At 43.3% G+C, this 20,940-nt stretch overlaps 1 protein-coding gene across 2 annotated transcripts in view; it reads left to right on the top strand.

Annotated features, from left to right (window-relative positions):
* Positions 1-20,940, top strand: part of KIAA0319L (KIAA0319 like) — a 103,124-nt gene that overhangs the window by 65,269 nt on the left and 16,915 nt on the right. For both annotated transcript variants that reach the window (XM_027967686.3, XM_027967687.2), the window contains exons 6-15: positions 2,112-2,209; positions 5,404-5,491; positions 6,898-6,990; positions 8,746-8,878; positions 11,881-12,109; positions 15,181-15,304; positions 16,042-16,174; positions 17,970-18,118; positions 19,167-19,318; positions 19,668-19,806. In XM_027967686.3, coding sequence (XP_027823487.1) covers positions 2,112-2,209; positions 5,404-5,491; positions 6,898-6,990; positions 8,746-8,878; positions 11,881-12,109; positions 15,181-15,304; positions 16,042-16,174; positions 17,970-18,118; positions 19,167-19,318; positions 19,668-19,806 — 1,338 coding nt within the window. The remainder of the gene's footprint in view (positions 1-2,111; positions 2,210-5,403; positions 5,492-6,897; positions 6,991-8,745; positions 8,879-11,880; positions 12,110-15,180; positions 15,305-16,041; positions 16,175-17,969; positions 18,119-19,166; positions 19,319-19,667; positions 19,807-20,940) is intronic.

Here is a 20,940-nt window from a genome sequence, read left to right as displayed (position 1 = left end):
TGAGCATCCTTTCTCCTTTGAAGTATATGTTAGTATACCAAAGTTTGACTTACAAACACACATTTTCTCAAGACTGTCTGTGACATGAAGTGAAGCATACTTTGATGGAAAATGATTGCGTTGGGTTTGTGTTACTCTCATTATAGGGTAGGTCAAGTAGCTAGTTATAGAGCTAGTTAAAGACAGAATGCCATACTCTATTCAGGATGGGGTCCTTCCATTTTAGGAACACATTTCTGGTACAGTATCCTTACTTTCTGGGCCTATTTATGCAAAAAGTACTTTTCCAGAACCTAAATGCCCTCCCTTTCTGTTCTGTATTTCTGCCCTCAAATCGAGTTTTCCTTGTCAATTCGTTCTACCTTCCTATAGAGAAACATCTTCCTTTCCTATTCTGGTGATAAGGTGAATGGATTTGGTGGCCTTTGAAGATGCAAGTGAGGCAAGAACTGCTTTGAGCTACAGTTGCTTCCGCTCTTTTCTGAAAGATATCCCAGCTCTACTGTATTTTCTTTTCTTGCCCGTTTGCATAATGCCCTGTATGTGGGTGAGTTAACATCACTTTGTATAATCAGTCTTCCAAAACACATCAGTTCAAAAACAGATTCTTTCAACTCTCCTTTTCTCAGTTTCTTCAACCTTTATCTGGTGATACAGGAGATGGATGGTTTCAAGCTTTCAAAGGTTAGGGACAGTGAGGCATGACCAGCTCTGCCTGTTCTTCATCCCCCTCGTCTTCTTTGGCAACCCTGAAGCACCTCTCAGGATCCCTCTGGGTTCAGAGGCATGGGTTGAAAACCACTGCCCTAAATCATTAAAACCAGCATTCTGTCCAACAGACCTACAGTCCGTTGTTCCTACCCTTGGGCAAATTCCTGTCTGTAAGGTATAACTCATCCCCCTGAGCTTTTCTGTCCTAGGCATATTGTCATATTTTGACATCTGTGTTGCTAGCCTTAGATATGAGAAAATTGTCAGTTCCTAGTGTGAGTCTGTTTTCTGTGTGGAAAAATTCTTTCTAACTACAGTTCAAGAAATGTCATCTCTTAGCACCAGTCCTCCTTCTCCCACTTCTTTCCTGCTCCTCACCTCACCTGACTTTTCCATCTACATTTATTAGAGCTGCCTGGGGCTGACAATTGGCCAAAACAAAGCCAGTATTTTCTGGAGGAAGAAAGAGTAGAAGATCTTGTATCTCAGGCTTATAAAGTAAAATCTCATCTTGAGTCTGTCTGGAATTAAGTTCTATGTGTTAACTTTAACTTTTGAACTCATGAAATAAGAAAAAGATGACCATTCTCTGTAAGCATTTGAGGCTTTTTCTTTTTCCTTTTATTTTTCCCTTTTTGGGTAGTAACTTAAACCTTCCTATCAAATCTCACCCTTTCCTAGCCATTAAATGCATTTTGTTCCCAAAAATATTTAAGACCACTTGAGCTGGGGAGGAATTGCACTTAGATACAGGAGTCTATGGTCACTCTAGGTAGTCAGATAGTCTAAGCTGCAAATGAGGACCATTTAATGCTTCATTTGATCTTAATTAATTTCAGTGGGGCCTGTTTTAAATGGGCCATCCCCTACCACCTTCTGCAGTGTGTTATTTAGCTCAGCAGGAATGAAGTAGCTCGTCTAACTCACCAGGGTGTGATGACCTCAGTGAGACGAGCATTGTTAGCACTCTGTAAAAAGCTATTTTTGAACCATGTTATTTAGAAGTCATTGCTGTTCTTTGTTGCAAAAGAAGTTTTGCAAGAAAATGGCCTTTGTTCCCAATGAGTTCATCCATAGTGGTTGGTAGGGCATGTATTTTCACTGGATGCCACACCATGAGCACCTGGGTATATTAGGGGAGGATTGGTCCAAAGCAGGGTGCGTCTGGGGCAGGAATGCGCTTGGCTGCGGGGAGAGTGGAGGAAGCCCTAACAGGAGCCATCAGCAGAATCTACCCTTCCTTTCAACAGAATGTTTGGTTTCCCTTTGGCTTTAGGGTGAAATCTTGAATACTAAGATCTTATCAAGACTAGAAAAATTGTGTTATTGGCTGGCTATGTGGCTACCCTCTTCATGTGTAGGTTTGTGTTTTTATGATTTTTGTAACTGCCCTTCCATAGGAGAAACCTACACCTACGACTGGCAGTTGATTACTCATCCTAAAGACTATAGTGGAGAAATGGAAGGGGAACATTTCAAGATCCTGAAGCTGTCCAAGGTGAATTTGCCTCCTGTCATTTGCAGGGATGGGGTAGAGGTCTTGACCATTTTCTGAAATGTATAATATAGAACTTTCTGTCCACACTAAAGTTAGGAACAATCTTTTAGAAGTGAATCCTCCAAAAGCCTGGCTGGCTGACATCCAGTATTTGTTAGTGTATGATTCTCAATTTTTCATTTATGGTGAGAATATAAGCATAGTGGTGATAGCTGAAAATATACACTAAACAGCTTTTAAGGGTAACATAAGGATTTCAGAATTTGGGAGATAAGCTAGGTTATTTGTGGCCGTATGACTGTGTAAATTGGCTCAGTCTTTTTTGGGATTCTGTATAGTTATTAAGAGCCATAAAAATGTTCATATTCTTTGGCCAAGCAATTTCTCTTTCTATCTGTCTGTCTTTCTTTTAACAACTGTTCATTGTACATTAGTTATGTGGCAAGAACTGGGGATTTACTAGTTACCAGTGTGAGAGTTGGACTGTGAAGAAGGCTGAGCGCCGAAGAATTGATGCTTTTGAACTGTGGTATTGGAGAAGACTCTTGAGAGTCCCTTGGACTGCAAGAAGATCCAACCAGTCCATCCTAAAGGAGACCAGTCCTGGGTGTTCATTAGAAGGACTGATGCTGAGGCTGAAATTCCAATACTTTGGCCATCTCATGCGAAGAGTTGACTCATTGGAAAAGACCCTGATGCTGGGAGGGATTTGGGACAGGAGGAGAAGGGGATGACAGAGGATGAGATGGCTGGATGGCATCACCGACTCAATGCACATGAGTTTGGGTGAACTCCGGGAGTTGGTGATGGACAGGGAGACCTGGCGTGCTGCAATTCATGGGGTCGCAAAGAGTCGGACACGACTGAGTGACTGAACTGAACTGAATCATAATATTAACATTTATGGAAAGTAGAGTCGAGTAGGTGCTATTGACTGAAGCAGGTAAATAGAACAGGGATACGCTGGGTCAGTGTAGCGGGTATTGAAGCCCCAGGGAGTTAGAGTAGATTTCTTAAAAGAGTTGGCCTACTTGGGTCATGAAATGTGACTGGCTTACTGGATAAAGGGTGGAGTGGTAATATCCCAAACAGAGGAAGGAATGTGTCCACTGGGCCAAATGATAGAGAGAAATATGGGGAAAAGGGATTATATGTGGTTCATCCTGACTGGACCCCATGGTGTGAGAAGAGCAGGGGCACAAATGAGTTGGAGAGATGCAGGGGCCAGATTGCACAGAGCCTTGTGTGCAAGGAGGACTTTGATTCTTATCCAGAGGGAGCCTTTGAAAGGTTTTAAGCAGGTGAATGACATGTTCAGATTTTCAGTTTAGAGAAATCACCCTGACTGCAGATTGGAGGAGAGAAGACTGACACTAGGGACACGGTACGGAATCTGTTGAGACATGTAGGTATGAGATTGATAATAGTCTGAGTGAAAAAAAGCAAAACAAATAACATAAGCCTTGAGAGCCACCCATCGAGCGCTTTCCATGTGCTAGACACAGGGCTAATTGTTTTATGCAGTTATTTCATTTAATCTTCCTAACAACCCAAAGGCATAGATATTAATATTTAATATCAATTAAAGCTAAAAATTAGAAAAATAAAGTGGTTTGATCTCAGTGCACAAGGCTATTAAATGATAAATTTGAACTGGAATTTTCCATCTCTGAAGCCCATGCTCTTAACTGTGCTGTGATGATTTTTTAAAAACTAAGGTGATGAATAGTGTGAATAGAGAGAAGTGGGTGGATTTGAGGAATATTATGGAGGTCAATCTGGTGGTCCGTTAGTTAATTGGGTGGAGGTGTTGGGGAAGAGAGGTCTCGGATAATTTGAGCCTTTTGGCCTAGGAACTGGCTGGATGGTGGTGCATGTGTGACAGTATTCACCAAAGTGAGAAGTGTAGAAAGAGGAGCAGGTTTGGAGGAGATATGCAGACGATTAATTCATTTGGGGACAGAGTGAGTTTGAGGAACCTGGGAAACATTTGAGTGGAAGTGACCAGTAGGCAGCTGAGGGTAAGGGGCTAGAGATCAGGATGCAGGTCTGGGCTACAGAGATGGTACACCAGCATCAAATAGGTGACAGCCAAAGCCATGGTAATAGATAAATCATCCAGAGATTATAGAGAATGAAGAAGTAAATGGCTTGCAGTTGGGATCCTGGGGAACACAGTCATTAAAGGTATGGAAGGAAGAGGAAATGGGAGAAAATGAGGAGTAGGCATAGAAGTGAAAGTCAAGGAAGGGGAGCCTCACAGGAAGAAGAAAGTGGTCAGAAATGCTACATGCGTTCGATTAGCATGCACCCAAAGGCGATAATTCAAAAGAAAAAAATCATTTGCCTGAAAGATGTTCATCACAGCATTAGTTATAATATTTAAATTTGTGAAACAACTCAAATATCCAACAATGTGAAATGCTTATGTGAATTATGGCACATTTAGTCACGTACTATTCTGCAGCCATTAAAATGACTATTAAAGAGACTGTTCTAATGGGAAAAGTGTTCATGCTAAATGAATCGAAGAACAATAAAAAGTTTGATACATACTGCTGAAATAATGAGCTCCTTGAAGGTGGGGACTTTGCCTTATTCATCTCCAAACCCCAAGCCTAGAACAATGACCATATAGAATGGTTCTCAATAAATGTTTGCTGAACAAATGGACTGTTCCTAGCTCTTTTTTTGTGTGTGTGGTAAAAGATTAGAAGGATATAAGAAAAATATGATTAATTGGGGTATTAGGACAATGGGATTGTGGGATTTTGTTGTTGTTATGTTCATACAGTTAGTAGAAATCAGGAGGGGAAAATATTCAGATATTTGAGAGCTATTTGGTGTTTTTACAAAATGTTTTTCTTTGCAGAGTTGATTGTTTTAATTTCATAACTGAAGTAGGATGGTTGGGCCCTTAATGTTCTTCTGAAAAGAAAATGGGAGTACAGAGATACTGAAATCCCTTCTGTTGTTCAGAGTCAGCTAGTAATAAGATTCGCATTAAAAGCTATGGGTTTTCAGTTTCTAATTCATTGTTTCATCTCTTTAGCTAGTTACTTTCTCCATTTTGGAAATGGTGCAAGAACAGGAATATGCAAGAATCAGCACTGAAAAATTTAGAAATATATGTTATTTTAAATATAATTGCTGCTGTTTGTGGTTTTCTAAAAGATCTTCTCTCACTTCTGCAGCTCACTCCAGGTCTGTATGAATTCAAAGTGATTGTAGATGGTCAGAATGCTCACGGGGAAGGCTACGTGAATGTGACAGTGAAACCAGGTATGTTTCCCAGCCCCAGCCCTGTCTCCATTGCTCCCTCTGCAGGATTCTCAAGGAGATGGAGATTTACCTTTAAGGGTCTTAAATTCTCATTCCTTTTTGGTAATATGTTTACGTCTTGGGCAATTGCTAGTTCAGTGGAGTAAAAGGTTAGCCTGGCAAAGCGTATGTAGTTTGATTCTAATTGGCATACCTCGCTGGGCAGGATAAAGTTGGTCACATGGCCCACAGTGTTGTGTGGCCTATCTACTTGAGAATTACTTCTCCAAGTGGGTCATGCTGAGAGAGGACCATGTGTGGTAATTAAGAGACACAGGAAAGGCAGGGGCCTGGGAGAAGCAAGCATAAAGTGGCAGGCTCTGTCTGATCTCTTTCCAGAAATGTGGGCCTTTGCACGCACAATTCCTCCTTTAAACCCTGCCAGTCCTCTTTTACCTTGGAAGCCAAATCTCATCCTTCTTTTCAAGTGATTTGCTAGGGCTTGTCTTGTGGTTCAGCAGGTGAAGAATCTGCCTGCAGTGCGGGAGACCCGGGTTCAATCCCTGCATTGGGAAGATCCCCTGGAAAAGGGAAAGGCTGCCCACTCCAGTATTCTGGCCTGGAGAATTCCACGGACTGTATAGTCCATGGGGTTGCAAAGAGTCGGACCCGACTGAGTGACTTTCACTTTCATTGGTAGATTACAGTGCATTATCAAGGTATCTTGTTTCGCCTTTCCAGGAAAACTTGGGGGTAGTTGGAAAGTGTCATATACATTGGCACAGACTCTTGATACTGTTTTCTGTCTTTGTAGGTGAAGGGTGTCTTTTCCTTCCTTGAACTTTGTAGCCAAAGTAATCCCTTCACCTTCTTAAAAATGTGTTAAGCGTAAAGACCGTTTGGTCATTTCTCAAAGAGGAGGCTGCTGGGTTTGTAGCTCACATTCATGAGAGTGGACTGAAGTGTGTTACCTTCCCAGCACTCAGGCCTAATAATCTCACACACAGTCAGCTCAGGGATGGTGGAGAAATCACTCATTATTTTTTTCACATAGTCTGTGTGAGGAGATAGTTTGCTTGCCAAGTCCTTTATTGCACAAAGCTTGTTTGTTGTCCACCTCTATTCAGCTTGCCTGAAAGCAGTCAGTTGCTGCTATAGTCCTTACAATATACCAGTTAGTGCATGAGCATTGAAAGTATGCACAGGGCATGGCCTTAGCCATCGTGAGGTTTCCAAGAGGTTTTAACAATCCCAGGTGTCTTAGGTTAGAACGTCAGCTTGATCTTGTGACTTTCCCATTTGGCGGTGCTCAGCTATCCGTTATGTAATGGAAACTGACATATAGTGCACTCAGATATGACTTGCTTCTCCTATGATACAACTTATGAAGCCCTTCTTCCAGTTTCTTGTGGGTCGTGTTTTTGCAGAGCCCCGTAAGAATCGGCCTCCTGTTGCCATTGTGTCACCACAGTACCAGGAGATCTCTCTGCCGACCACTTCTACAGTCATTGACGGCAGCCGTGAGTACATGTCTCAGCATGATGTTTTAGAAGAGCATTCACTGTGTACTCTTGCAGCCAGCTGTGTCTGAATACTGTTTAGACCAGTCCTCTTGGCCATGCTAGGGAAGACCAACTATCTGAAGCAATCTATTAGGAAGTAAAAACTAGACAGGCCCTTTTTAAAATCCCCATGTGGCCCGACTAAAGTTATAGTTCTTCTCTGAGATGGTAAGAAAGTAGTGTTATTCATGCACTTAGCGTTATATTAATTGAAGCTTGCTGATTTTCAAATTTGCTTGCCTGGAGTTGCCATTCTTAGTTATGAAAACAAAGCTCCTTCCTGTCCGTCATGGCAAGATAAGTATCTGAGAGTCTTGACAAAGAGCTCTCACTTAGCCATCACTGCCTAACAAGATCCTTGTCAGTCTTCTGGAGGGACTCAGACTGTTCCCCCAACCTCTGCCTGGGCTCATTATTAACATTTTACCCTTCAGAGTAGTGTCACCCGATGGGTGACATGAGAGAATTTCTGGGTCTTGGCTGTGTGTGCACACAGGAGGTTCAGGCCTGTTACCTCGCCTGTCTTCGCCTGGCCTCTTTGAGACCCATCAGGGCCCAGTTACCCTGACTGTGTTGGCATCACCAGTGGTCTCTGGTGGAGGCAGTCCCTGCTTAACAGAGGAGTCTCTAGCAAGGTTAAACTTTTCATGTAGATGCTTCTGGCAAGCAGAGGAGGCTGGAAGAGTAGCAGGCCAAGAGGAAGAGACAGACCAGAATGAAACACTTGTGTGAGTGATAGAAAGAGTTCACGGAGTACCATTTATTTTATATTTTTGAATAGGTCAAAGTTAAATGATATGTAAAAGTATACAGTGAAAAGAACCATTATCATCCCTTTCTCCCAACTGTCTAGATTTCCTCCAGACAACCAATGGTATTATTTTATGCATCTTTCCAGAGATATTTTATGTGTTTATAAGAAAATATACAGTCTGTGACAACACATTACACACCCAGTTATGTACAATGCTTGTTTCTATATGTTAGAGAATTTTTCTGAATTAATACATGCAATACTTCTTCATTCTTTTTTTCTTTTAATGATTACGTAACCTTCCATTATATGAATGTATGATTTCATTGTATAAATATACACTTGTTTTCAGTCAGTCTCTATTGATGACCATTTAAATTATTTTTGATTTGCTTTTAAAATAATATTACCATGAATAATCTTATAAGCATGATAGTTAACAGAGACATTAAATGTTCTACAGATATATAACACAAGTGCAGGATTAAGTTCCTCGAAGAGGTATTGCAGGGGCAAAGATAAATTTTCCCAAATTGCTGTTTATAGAGGTTTCAATTTATGCTTCCACCATAATGTTATGAGGGGTCCTCCTCCCCCACACCTTTATCCATATAATCTGTTAGGACATTTTGGTGTTTACCAATTAGCTAGGTTAAAAAGTGCTGTGCTAAGTGTAAATTTCCTTTCCTTTTATTTTAAGTAGGTTGAGTATCACTTTTGATTTTACTTTTTATACAGTAGCATTTTAACCAGAGTTGCCTGTGTTGGAGTCGTTGGAAAACTACGCAGTGGAATATCCATAGAGAGGGAGAATGACCCAATAATCCTAGGAAAGAAACACTCGGGAGAGATAGTCTGTAATTTCATGAAGTTTTCCTAGTATTTGGCCTGGTTTGTGTAAGCTGGATAAGTGCTGAGACCCAGTGCTCTCATGTAACTGCTATTTCTTTATGACCAAGAAAGCACTGATGATGATAAAATCGTCCAGTACCACTGGGAAGAACTTAAGGGACCTCTGAGAGAAAAGAAGATTTCTGAAGATACCGCCATATTAAAATTAAGTAAGCTCGTTCCTGGGAACTACACTTTCAGGTAAATTTGGATCCTTCAAGCTTACCATAGGCCATTTTTCCCCCCTTGTGAGTTTTACGTTATTAAAAGAGTAACTCTGACAGATATCAAAATTCCCTATAGAGTTGATTGATAATATAGCCTTTGGTTCCATTGGTTCTTTAAGCCATGTGGTAATTGTGGTCAAAACAGTGATAACTTTTTAGGGCAAAGGTCCTTGCATAATAGATCAGGATCCACACGGCTAATCCTTGTCAGAGTCATACTTGGCGTATATCCAAACCTTTTTATGGAATTTCTGTCATAAACTAGAAGGACCCATCTTCCTTTGCCTTTTCTCAGGAAAATTCTATAAGGAATCTCCTCTCATCTCTTCCCTTTGGGAAATACTTCTTCAGCTTCTGATATCTCAGAATCCTTACTTTTGACTAATTATTCATTTGAATATAATTTGTAGGGTCTTTCTCTATTGGGGACTTTACAGAGAATATGATTCAAAGCCAGTTCTTTTGGGAACTAGCATTGACATACTAGATTGCGATTAGTGAGTATGAGGCTGATTCTAGAGTAATATTCCTTGTATTCTGCAAAGCACTTGTACTTGAGTGTCGCACAAACACCATATGTACACTATACTATCCTTATTTTACCGCTGAGAAAAATGAGGCTAACTACTGACTTCTCTGAGGTCACACAGCTAGAGCTGAAATGCAGATTTTCTAACCCCCAGGGTCAGGGCTCATTCTCTCTGCTCCTTGGCTTGACCTGTATGTGTTTTGTCTCTGCTTCCTTGAGTGCTCTTCTCAGTCTTTCAGGGCTCTGCCTCTCTTTAAGGACCTCCTCCATTTTTCAGCGAGGCTCTTGGAGATCCCTTCAGAGAGGAGCAGTCTCTATTCCCTGTTACACTCAGTATCTCGGTGTGGTGCTCGCCACGGTGCAGCAGCTTGTTCACAGGTGGCTGTCCTCCCCGCTGAACCTGAGATTAGTCACATTTGAGACACTACCAGAGATGCAGCAAGGACCTAGCACAGCACCTGCCATATAAATAAATAAACGAGTCTGACTTATCAGCACTCTCACTGACTCCAGACTTCAAGTGAGTGAAGGGTAGCTGCCATTGCAGCAACATAGGAGCCTTCTCATTGGCTTAAAATGGAAACACGAGTTGGTTTTTGCCTTGAATTTCTAATATAGAAACTTTAATATTTATGGAATTTAGCCTGGGCCATGTGATCCTTTTTGAAATAGTAACAAAAATAGCTACTGCTTTTTACACACTTACTGTGTCTTTAGTACTATTTGGAGCTCTTTGCACACAGTAGCTCATTTAATCCTTGTAACTGATATTATAATTATTCTTATTTTATGGATTAGGAAATACAGTCACAAAGAGGTTAAGTAACTTGCCCAAGGTCACATAGGCTGCTGACTCAAGTCTAAGCTTTTAACACAGCGTTATAACACTGTGTACCTGGAGCATTTCAGGAGAACGGGTTACTGGGTGCAATTCTGTTTTTCCAAGCCTCAGTCCGTAAAATGATGGGATTGGGTTTGACTAGCATTAAGGTCCAATTTGTTTGATTCCACTTGCCTTTTCTTGTCCCCTGCTTTTACGTGGTGGTGGCCTCTTTCCCTAGCCCTGTGGTCAGCTGCTGTTTAATTCCAGGATTTTTACACACAAGCCAGTCTAAGGTGAAAGTCAGAGTAATGGGCATTTGCCATTTTGCATCTGTCTATAACTTGCTTTTGTTCTGAAAGAGAAGACAAATAAGATGTTTTTAAAAAAAACAAACTGAAAACAGGGAAACTGGAAAAAGAGGACAACTTACGTGGGTTTTTCTTTTCCGAGTATTTGCTGATTTGTGTGTGATGTTTTTGTGCTCTTTTTCTCAAGGCTGTAATATCAGAAATCCCCTTAAGACCATAGGTAAAAAGTGAGATTGTGGGATTAAAAACCCACAGATGTCTGGCTCTTTCTGTGGCTGGTGGTGAGATTTAAACAAACGACATGTCTTTTATATGCTTTTCCTCTTTCTGTCAGCAAAATGGAAGGAGCCCAAACCTCCTTGCTTGCTTATGCTCACATTTTGAGGTGGCAAGAGAAGCTTTAGGCTGTTCAGCTGGAAGGCATCATTTAGGTAAAAGCCTGCTCTTATAAATGAACATTTTTTTTTTTTCTCTTGCAAATTCTCTTTCACACTGGCACAAACTGTGGGACTGTTGCGTAGGAGATTCATTTCCATCTCAGGCTCCCATCTTACTGGAGCCAGCCTTCCCGGTCCATCCTAGAGGCTGTCTGCCCAGGAAGTCCATTCTCGCGCTGTGTACACAGCCAAAACAGGATGATGGGAGGAGAGCCTGCTGCAGTCAGAGCTTGCTTTATTTAGTGTAGCATCTTTGAACCTCATAGGGATAGGGGCTGGGAATTACTGCTTCTTAAGGCTTGGTTCTGGGCTTTGGAGTCAGAGCACTGGGCTTGCACCTTGACTCACTATTTAGCTCTGGGCAGGTTTCTTAACCTCTTAAAGACTTGTATAATTGTGAGATTGATGATACCTCTTTCTGTATGGTTGTTGGGAGAGCCAGATCAGACAGTGCTTGGAAAGGTCCCAGCCATGGACACAGGTCGGCAGCAGAGTGAAACGGTGTAGAGATATATTGTCTAGATTTAGATCCTGACTCCACTGCTATCAAGCTTTCAAGCTTGGGCAAGTTACTTTACCTCTTTCTGCCTTGGTCTCCTCTTGTGTATAGGGGTGAAATAAGGACAGTACTTTATAGAGCTGTTGTGAGGATTAAGTGAGATACAAAGTGCTTAGAACAGTGCCTGCCACACAGTAAACTCTCAGTCAGTCTTAGCTTCTAGCATTGTCCTAACTCTCCACAAAGAGTGGGTTAGAATTGATTGCCACCTGGTAACCCTGCCACATTGCTGTTTCTTAGCCTTGAGTTCCAGTTCTTCGGTGTTTATCCCTCTCTCTTTAAGCCCATCCCTGACGGTACTTCTCTCTCTGTCCTGACAGCTTGACTGTAGTAGACTCTGATGGAGCTACCAACTCTACCACTGCAAGCCTGACTGTGAACAAGGCTGTGGACTACCCCCCTGTGGCCAATGCAGGCCCCAACCAAGTCATCACTCTGCCCCAGAACTCCATCACCCTCTTCGGGAACCAGAGCACTGATGATCATGGAATCACCAGCTATGAGTGGTCGCTCAGCCCGAACAGCAAGGGGAAGGTGATGGAGATGCAGGTAGGAAGGAAGAGCACCTGTCTTTTCTTGCCCAGGGAAATTAGAGCTGCTGGACTGGGTCACCCATCCAAGGCTTATTTTTCTCCATCTTAATAACGAAAGTCAGATTAGTATATAGAACATTGTTTTGTTTTGTTTTGTTTTGTTTTTAAGAAAGGTTACAGGGCCTTCAGTTAACCCATTAGCAAAAACTTTTATCTTAAATATTTAGTATTAGGGGAAAAGACTGATAGCTGTTCTTGGATAATTTCAGGGAGTCAAATTCTTTAGAAACTGCAAGGGTACAAACCATTTTTTTTAAATCAAATTTTTTTTGGCGTATAGTTGCTTAACAATGTTGGGTTAGTTTCTGCTGAAGAGTGCACATTTTGAAAGCGAAAGTAAAAGTCGCTCAGTCATGTCCAACTCTTTGCGACCCCATGGACTATACAGTCTACAGAATTCTCCAGGCCAGAATGCTGGAGTGGTTAGCCTTCCCCTTTTCCAGGGGATCTTCCCAACCCAGGGATTGAACCCCGGTCTGTCTGCAGGTCACACTGCCTGCCTGCGTTGTGGGAGACCTGGGTTTGATCTCTGGATTGGTAAGTTCCCCTGGAGGAGGGCATGGCAACCCACTCCAATATTCTTGCCTGGACAATTCCCATGAACAGAGGAGCCTGGTGGCTTACAGCCTGTGAGGTTGCAAAGAGTCAGACATGGCTGAGCGACTAAGCACGGCACAGCACATCTTAATGAGCTCTGTGAAAAACTGGAGTAGATTGCCTGACTGGATGGTGAGCATCTTCTCTCTGAAGATATTGAAGAAGAGGCTAGGTCAGTCAACAGGCAGGTGACTAAGTGAAGAAGAGTGGCTGTGGCAAACTGGACACCATAAGCCGCGACTGAGGGCTCAGCAGCCCCTCAAGTTGGACTGGTTGCTGCCACTTTGGGGTACGGTCCCAGGGTTGTCAGAGCCTCCAGCTTTTCAAGAGAAGACAAGTCTAGACTTTTACATGAAATTTTCCAACTTTTAAGACCCTAAGACCAAATAAAATGCCTGCAAGCTGGATTCAGCCCAGAGGCTGCTAGGTTTTGCCAACTGTTTTAGAAGTTCCTGCATTGGCAGTTGGCTCTAAATTATCTGTAATATCCCTTCTGACACTCAGGAGTCTTACGTTTTCATGTTTGAGGCATGACTTAAAGCTCACGTTTCATCCGGCTTTAGTTTAAGTGTTATATGAGGTTTCTCTGCTGTCGCAGAATCTGTTCAGACCTGTAAGGGGACAGCACAGCATTACAAAGTATCTTGAGTTGTTGCTGCCATGTTTTATTGAGGCAGCTTTGTTAAGCATCGCACTTTGTTAGAACATTGTTTTTTAAATTGTGTTGTTTTGTTATATGTTCATGGTCTTTTTTTTGGCTTGAGTCATAGAAATGGATCTTCGTTATCTCTGCACATTTTCCTGTACTCCCTTCCCTCATGAGCACTCTGACTTTATTTGAAACTGTTGCTATGTCAGAGGTTTATTCCCTTGAAGGGTCAAGCCTTTTTAACAAGACATTCCAAACTGTCTGGTTCAGTTCAGTTCAGTCGCTCAGTCGTGTCTGACTCTTTGTGACCCCATGAATCGCAGCACGCCAGGCCTCCCTGTCCATCATCATCTCCTGGAGTTCACTCAGACTCACGTCCATCGAGTCGGTGATGCCATCCAGCCATCTCATCCTCTGTCGTCCCCTTCTCCTCCTGCCCCCGATCCCTCCCAGCATCAAAGTCTTTTCCAATGAGTCAACTCTTCGCATGAGGTGGCTAAAGTACTGGAGCTTCAGCTTTAGCATCATTCCTTCCAAAAAAATCCCAGCGCTGATCTCCTTCAGAATGGACTGGTTGGATCTCCTTGCAGTCCAAGGGACTCTCAAGAGTCTTCTCCAACACCACACTTCAAAAGCATCAATTCTTCGGTGCTTAGCCTTCTTCACAGTCCAACTCTCACATCCATACATGACTACTGGAAAAACCATAGCCTTGACTAGGCGGACCTTAGTCGGCAAAGTAATACCTCTGCTTTTGAATATGCTATCTAGGTTGGTCATAACTTTTCTTCCAAGGAGTAAGTGTCTTCTAATTTCATGGCTGCAGTCATGATCCGCAGTGATTTTGGAGCCCAAAAACATAAAGTCTGACACTGTTTCCACTGTTTCCCATCTATTTCCCATGAAGTGATGGGACCGGATGCCATGATCTTTTCACTCTGCTCTTTCACTTTCATCAAGAGGCTTTGTAGCTCCTCTTCACTTTCTGCCATAAGGGTGGTGTCATCTGCATATCTGAGGTTATTGATATTTCTCCCGGCAATCTTGATTCCAGCTTGTGTTTCTTCCAGTCCAGCGTTTCTCATGATGTACTCTGCATATGGTAAAAATGAGCAGGGTGACAATTTACAGCCCTGACGCACTCCTTTTCCTATTTGGAACCAGTCTGTTGTTCATGTCCAGTTCTAACTGTTGCTTCCTGACCTGCAAACAGATTTCTCAAGAGGCAGGTCAGATGGTTTGGTATGCCCATCTCTTTCAGAATTTTCCACAGGTTATTGTGATCCACACAGTCAAAGGCTTTGGCATAGTCAATAAAGCAGAAATAGATGTTTTTCTGGAACTCTCTTTTTCGATGATTCAGTGGATGTTGGCAATTTGATCTCTGGTTCCTCTGCCTTTTCTAAAACCAGCTTGAACATCAGGAAGTTCACAGTTCACGTATTGCTGAAGCCTGGCTTGGAGAATTTTGAGCATTACTTTACTAGCATGTGAGATGAGTGCAATTGTGCGTTAGTTTGAGCCTTCTTTGGCATTGCCTTTCTTTGGGATTGGAATGAAGACTGACCTTTTCCAGTCCTGTGGCCGCTGCTGAGTTTTCCAAATTTGTTGGCATATTGAGTGCAGCACTTTCACAGTGTCTGGTTGAGTATTCACTAATTGGGAGGTGGTGGCCCAGTACCAACCTAGGTTTAAAAAACTGGGTAGATGATGTAGACCAGAGAAGGATGTACCATATGATGTGATTTTGAGAGTCCACTTCTCTGTATTTATTCATTCAGGGGGTTAGGACACCGACCCTGCAGCTCTCTGCCATGCAAGAGGGAGACTATACTTACCAGCTCACGGTGACTGATACAATAGGGCAGCAGGCCACCGCTCAGGTGACGGTTATTGTGCAGCCTGGTAAGTTCTGACCTTGCGGCAGGCTCTTCTGTTGGCTGGCCCTTTGACCGTTGGGTGAGAAGAGGGCTTGGGTTCTGAGCTATATGAGGGTAGAAATGGGAGTTACCAATCTACCATCCCCCTGGCAACTTCGACTGTCCATTCCCCTGGTGCTTTCTTCATGGGTACAGAGAAAGAGCATTTCACAGCCTCATTTGTGCCCTTGCTCTTGGCTGGTTACTGTGCCTTCATGGGGAGCCAGCAGATTGTCTCTGCCATCCCCAATCCTACCATATCCTTTTTTTTTTTGACCCACCTTAACAATTTGCAGGATCTCAGTTCCTCGACCAAGGACTGAACCCAGGCCACAGCAGTGAAATCCTAACAGACCTAGACCACTAGGGAACTCCTTCTACCATATTCTTTAAGGGCCAGCTTAAAGCCCGCTTCCTCAAAAAAGCCCTGCCTTATCCCTCAGGCCCTTTCATTTAAAACTCCTGTAGCATTATACTTCAAATTTAGCATGGCGCTGTAACTTCATTATGTTCTGCCATGTTCTTTCAGAGTTGTTTTATACATTTTGGTCTTATATTCTTCATCATGAGCTCCCTGACCATACCCTTACCTCCTACAGTATCTGAAAGTTCTGTGGCTGGAGAGGCAGAGTCCTTGAGGCTTCCAGAACATATGTCCCAGTTGGTTCCTCTGTTTTCCCAGCTGGACTGCCTGCTTTTGACCTCCAAGTCTCTGTCTTCTAGAAAACAACAAGCCTCCACAGGCAGATGCAGGCCCAGATAAAGAGCTGACTCTTCCCGTGGATAGCACAACCCTGGATGGCAGCAAAAGCTCTGATGACCAGAAAATTATCTCATATCTTTGGGAAAAAACACAGTGAGTACTGACATGAAACCCTTGTGTTTGCAAAGGCACCAGACCTTTGAAGAGCTAGGTTTTACTTCCCTTTAAGAGTTTACTTTCTTATTAGCTTATCCAAGGGGGAATACTGAGAAAGAAATGTTTGCAGTCCCAAACTTCAGCTGTAAGAAAATGATATAATTTTTATAAGAAAGAAAGAGAATGCTTACCATCAACTGTCCCCAGGTAGTACTTTGTGGTTCTGGTGCTTTTACAGGTGCAATCCGTCTGCTGAAATGCATAGTTTAATTACACTTGAGAGGCAGGATGGAAGGGGTAATGGAGCAGAAAAGTACTGTTGCTCAAAATTAACTGAGTAAGGCTGGCAGGGGGGATGGGGCAGAGCAGCTATTAAGGAGAATTGAAAATTCATCTACAAAATGAAAGCATTACTCTGTTATTGTTTCCTTGAAGACACTGGTTACCACTTAAGCTAGCCAGAGGCCAAAGGCAGTAACTAAAATACTACTAATTAAATTGGAATTTCCTAATCGAACCATTCCTGGTTCTCAGTTTGTTTCATTTCCTTTAAGCCATAACAAATGGAACTCAGATCATATGTAAGATCCCACAGGAAGCAAAAGAATTCCAAGAAGAGTTAAAAGCATCACTCTCAGTTTCCAGAGCTAGCAGCCAAAGGAGAGACTGGGTTCTGGTTCTGGTTCTGGTTCTGGTTCTGGCTGGGATTAGGGATGGGTGGGGAAGGGCTGTAATTTGACTTACAACGCGCTTGACTTATGATTGGTGAGTTGGAGTCTAGAAATTATTTTGCTTAGCTTTTGTTGTCTAGAAATTATTTTGCTTAGCTTTTGTTTCTTTCTTTTAGAGAACCTAATTTTCCTCAACCTAGAATGTTTTAATTATAACCGTCTGTTGAAGACACAGCAGATAAACCATTTATTTGAGTTTTATTGGTGTTTATAGCAGAAGTAATGCTTAGCATGGCTTCTTGGAGGAGAATCTGTTTTAAGAAGGGTGGCGGGGGTCAGGGTTACACATTTAAAACAAGAGCAAAACCCTGCGAGTGTGCGGATTTCTCTGGCTGCCCCTCGGTGTGAGGAAGCGCTGAGGCTTTTGGCCCTGGAGCAGCAGAGCTGTCTGCTGTGTGTAGTGAGTGTTGTGCCTGCATGTTGGCGCAGAGCTCACTCCCCTGCTGCAGGCTTCTTGTGAGGCCACCGGGGACAAGGACGATATGGGCTTCTGGGTCCTCTGTGGCCCTTGTTTAGGAGCGGGAGGGAGTTTTGCTTATGCAGCTGCTATGCTAAGAAGAGGATGGTTTTTCCCTGAGTACTGTCTGCAGCCTTGGCCTATTTCCTCTCCCTGACTTTTCAGCAGGAGGAAATCTGGCATGTGATTAAAAAATGCATTTTGCTTCTTTGCTGGCAAGAGCTGAACCAACTACTGGGCCAGAGATGCTTTTCAGAAACATGACTCTTAAATCATTCTTTTGATCAGAGACCTGCTCAGAGCACTTTCTTCCTTTTGCAAACTGGAACAGCACAAAGTTTGGATGTTCTAGAAGCTCTCATAAAGGATAAGGCTAAATGTGTCTGAAAGCAGGTGAATGGAATTTTCTGATCAGCAGGTAGCTTGTATTTTTGGGGCCAGATGACACTCTGTCCAAATGGAATATTTTTAAACATGCCCTCTTGAGGTGAAGGAAACAATAGTTCATGTCTTAGCTGAGGCAGTAATTCTCTGCTCCTGCTGAGTCGGGGACAGGAGAACAGTAGACAGGTGCAACTCCTCCCTCGGGTTTCTCTTTGTCTAGGGGACCTGACGGGGTACAGCTCGAGAATGCTAACAGCAGTGTCGCCACTGTGACTGGGCTGCAAGTGGGAACCTACGTGTTCACCTTGACCGTCAGAGATGAGAGGAACCTGCAAAGCCAGAGCTCTGTGAATGTCATTGTCAAAGAAGGTATATCTTGTCGCCTTGGGTTGGTACAGCTGCCTCTGGGTCAGATAAAGAATCCATCATCTCTTGTTTGTTTGAAGAATTGATTAGAGAAGAAAGTTAGGGGTAAGGGCAGCTGGTATTTGCTTTTCTAAAACAGTCTTTGATTGAGTGGCTTTTAAGGTAAATTTTAGCTCATTGTTTTCCCTCCCTCCCTTCTTCCCTCCTCAGGTGAATAGGAAGAGAATTAAGGATTTTTCCCTTTGCATTTTTATTTTATCTCTGCTGCTAAGTCCCCGGGTCTCTGTAACTCTCCTGCTAGCTACAGTGACACCTGCTGTCCAACCTTAGAATGACTGCCCTGCGCTGTTGCTTCCTATGCTCCTCCTGGGAGCCTGCACACTGAGGCCAGCTTAACAGGAGTGGCTTAGCCTTGCTGTGGTTTGCAGGCACGGTGATCAGTGATGGTCTTGGGAGAGGCCCATAAGCTGATGGTAGGAAAAACTATCAGATATGCAGATGACACCCCCCAATACAGTATTCTGAACTCAGTGAATAGAGAGCGCACACTGAGTAAACAAAGCTGCAGGTAGGGCTCCAGGTAAGAAAAGTGTCTCTCTCCTTTTCCTCTATTAAAGTGCTAAGGAAGGAATCAAAAAAAGATGTTCAGAGAATAACATTTTAAGCCGCATTTTGAAGATAATATGTAGTATCAGCTGATGAAACCTGAACTTCAGGGCTTTAACCACGTTAGGCCTTTGTTTCCAGTCATCTTATGTCACCAAAGCAGAGAAATGGATCCCTTCCAGGGAGGCTGCTGTGAGGATCTGGGAGGAAACTGCACTTGTCCCCTCTGCAGGGTCAGGGAACATTTCTCTGGGCGGGACTGGAGCCACGGCCCTGTAGCACCGGTGGTGGTAACTCGGCACTGTTAATTGCTGGCATGGATAAGCACTTAAAACACTGCTTCAGTTGGGATGTTTTAGATGTTTAATTTCCTCACAAGCACCATGAAGAAACATTTCTTTTTTTCTGAATCATACATTTTTTTCAATGGTTTCTCTTTGTTTAGAAATGAACAAAGCACCTGTAGCCAGGATAGCTGGGAATGTGGTGATTACCTTGCCCACGGACACAGCAGAGCTGGACGGCTCCAAGTCCTCAGATGACAAGGGAATAGTCAGCTACCTCTGGACTCGAGATGAGGGGAGCCCAGCAGCAGGGGTAAGTGCCAGGAGGCGGAGAGCTGCACAGCTCAGGTGGTGAGATGAGGAGAGGAGTCTGAGTCAAGCACTCCAGGACCCGTTTTAACCAAGTAGTCTCTTGTGTCAAACCTGAATTGCTCTGAAATCAGGGAGATTGAATGGCTTGCCTAGGGTCACCCCTCAGGCTTGTGTGGAACAGAACATGGTTCTGTTCTCTGATCCTCATCACTGCGGGTTGTGATGCCGTCACAGAACAGGAACTCAAAGCCGTCTACCCAGAGGGGGCTTAGCTATGACAGCGGCCGCTGACTCCCGTGAAAGGAGTGTGGCTTTGCTCTGCAGCACCGCCATGTCGTTCCACCCCACAGGAGGTGTTAAATCGCTCTGATCACCACCCTGTCCTTTTTCTTTCCAACCTGGTCGAGGGAACCTACACGTTTCACCTGAAGGTGACTGACGCGAAGGGTGAGAGTGACGTAGACCGGACCACGGTGGAGGTGAAACCTGGTGAGTTCATTTAGTGAGGAGCCAGGGCGGAACTGCTGGATCAGCCCAGCAGGGCCTGGATCCTGAGACCCTTCCCCCAGCACAGACAGAGCCAGATGGCATATCCAGCTTTAAAACAATCTAGAATCCCCAAGCTAAGAACTCTGTAGAGACTCTCTGTTCCAGCAAGACCTCTCCTACGCACACAGAAATATGGACCTCCCCCTACTTAACTCAGATGGAGAAACAGAAACTCAGAGAGGGCAGGGCTTGCTCAGCTTCACACAGCCGTTGTGTCAGAGCCAGGCCTTTGGGCCCCTGTGCCAGCACTTTCTCCTCTCTGTGTGACTGATGACAGAGGGCTCAGGGTGCTTTGGGAATCTGAGCACAGGAATAACTTGAGTCATGATGTCTCATCAGCACCCAGCTGCAGAAAACAATTTATTTCTGTAAGTTGAGCCTCAGGCTTTATCTGACAACCCCCAGGGAAGGTAAAGTAACTGGTGTCCTTTACATTTTTCAGATTTGCAGAAACAAAATTTCTTTCTTAAATAGAACCATGTTTTTGTTTTGTTTGGAGGCTAATTTGGTATTAGGGAGGAAATGAGTACAGGGTGGGATAGAGTGTTATAAATTCCTGAGCATCTGATGAGAAGGTATAAACTTTCAACCTACTCTTTATTAGGATTAAGGCCAAGCTTATGTACAGATGTCTTAGAAGGGAAGGGATCTTGGCAGGTCTTCCAGTCCTTGCCCTACCTCTCTGAAGGACAACAGCCAAGACACGGTGAAGTCTCCTCTGTGTTAAAAATCACATCACAGATAGTCTCTGATTATGTGAATGATACATCAGGACAGACAAATGATGCACCAAGTATGAAGAAGGTATTCTGAATAGTCACTTTTAACTTCCACATTTGGAACAGTCTTTACGGCATAATCAAAAGTAAGACATAATGGTCTCACAGTTCTAGAGTTGTGAAAACATTGTCCTGCTGTGATGCTGTTTTAAGGAAATCCGTGTTTCCTGGCTGCCTGGATTTCCTTCGTGTTTATGGTTTTCAAACCTGTAGGGCAAGTGCATTCCCGTTGGTAAGATTGTTGGCATGGAAAATTTCCTTCCCATTGTTGCATACAAAGTACAGCAGTCACTGA

Source organism: Ovis aries, chromosome 1 (assembly GCF_016772045.2).
Source record: "Ovis aries strain OAR_USU_Benz2616 breed Rambouillet chromosome 1, ARS-UI_Ramb_v3.0, whole genome shotgun sequence".
NCBI lineage: Eukaryota > Metazoa > Chordata > Mammalia > Artiodactyla > Bovidae > Ovis > Ovis aries.
Note: the sequence above shows the minus strand (reverse complement) of the source record. Positions and strands in the feature narration are given on the sequence as shown.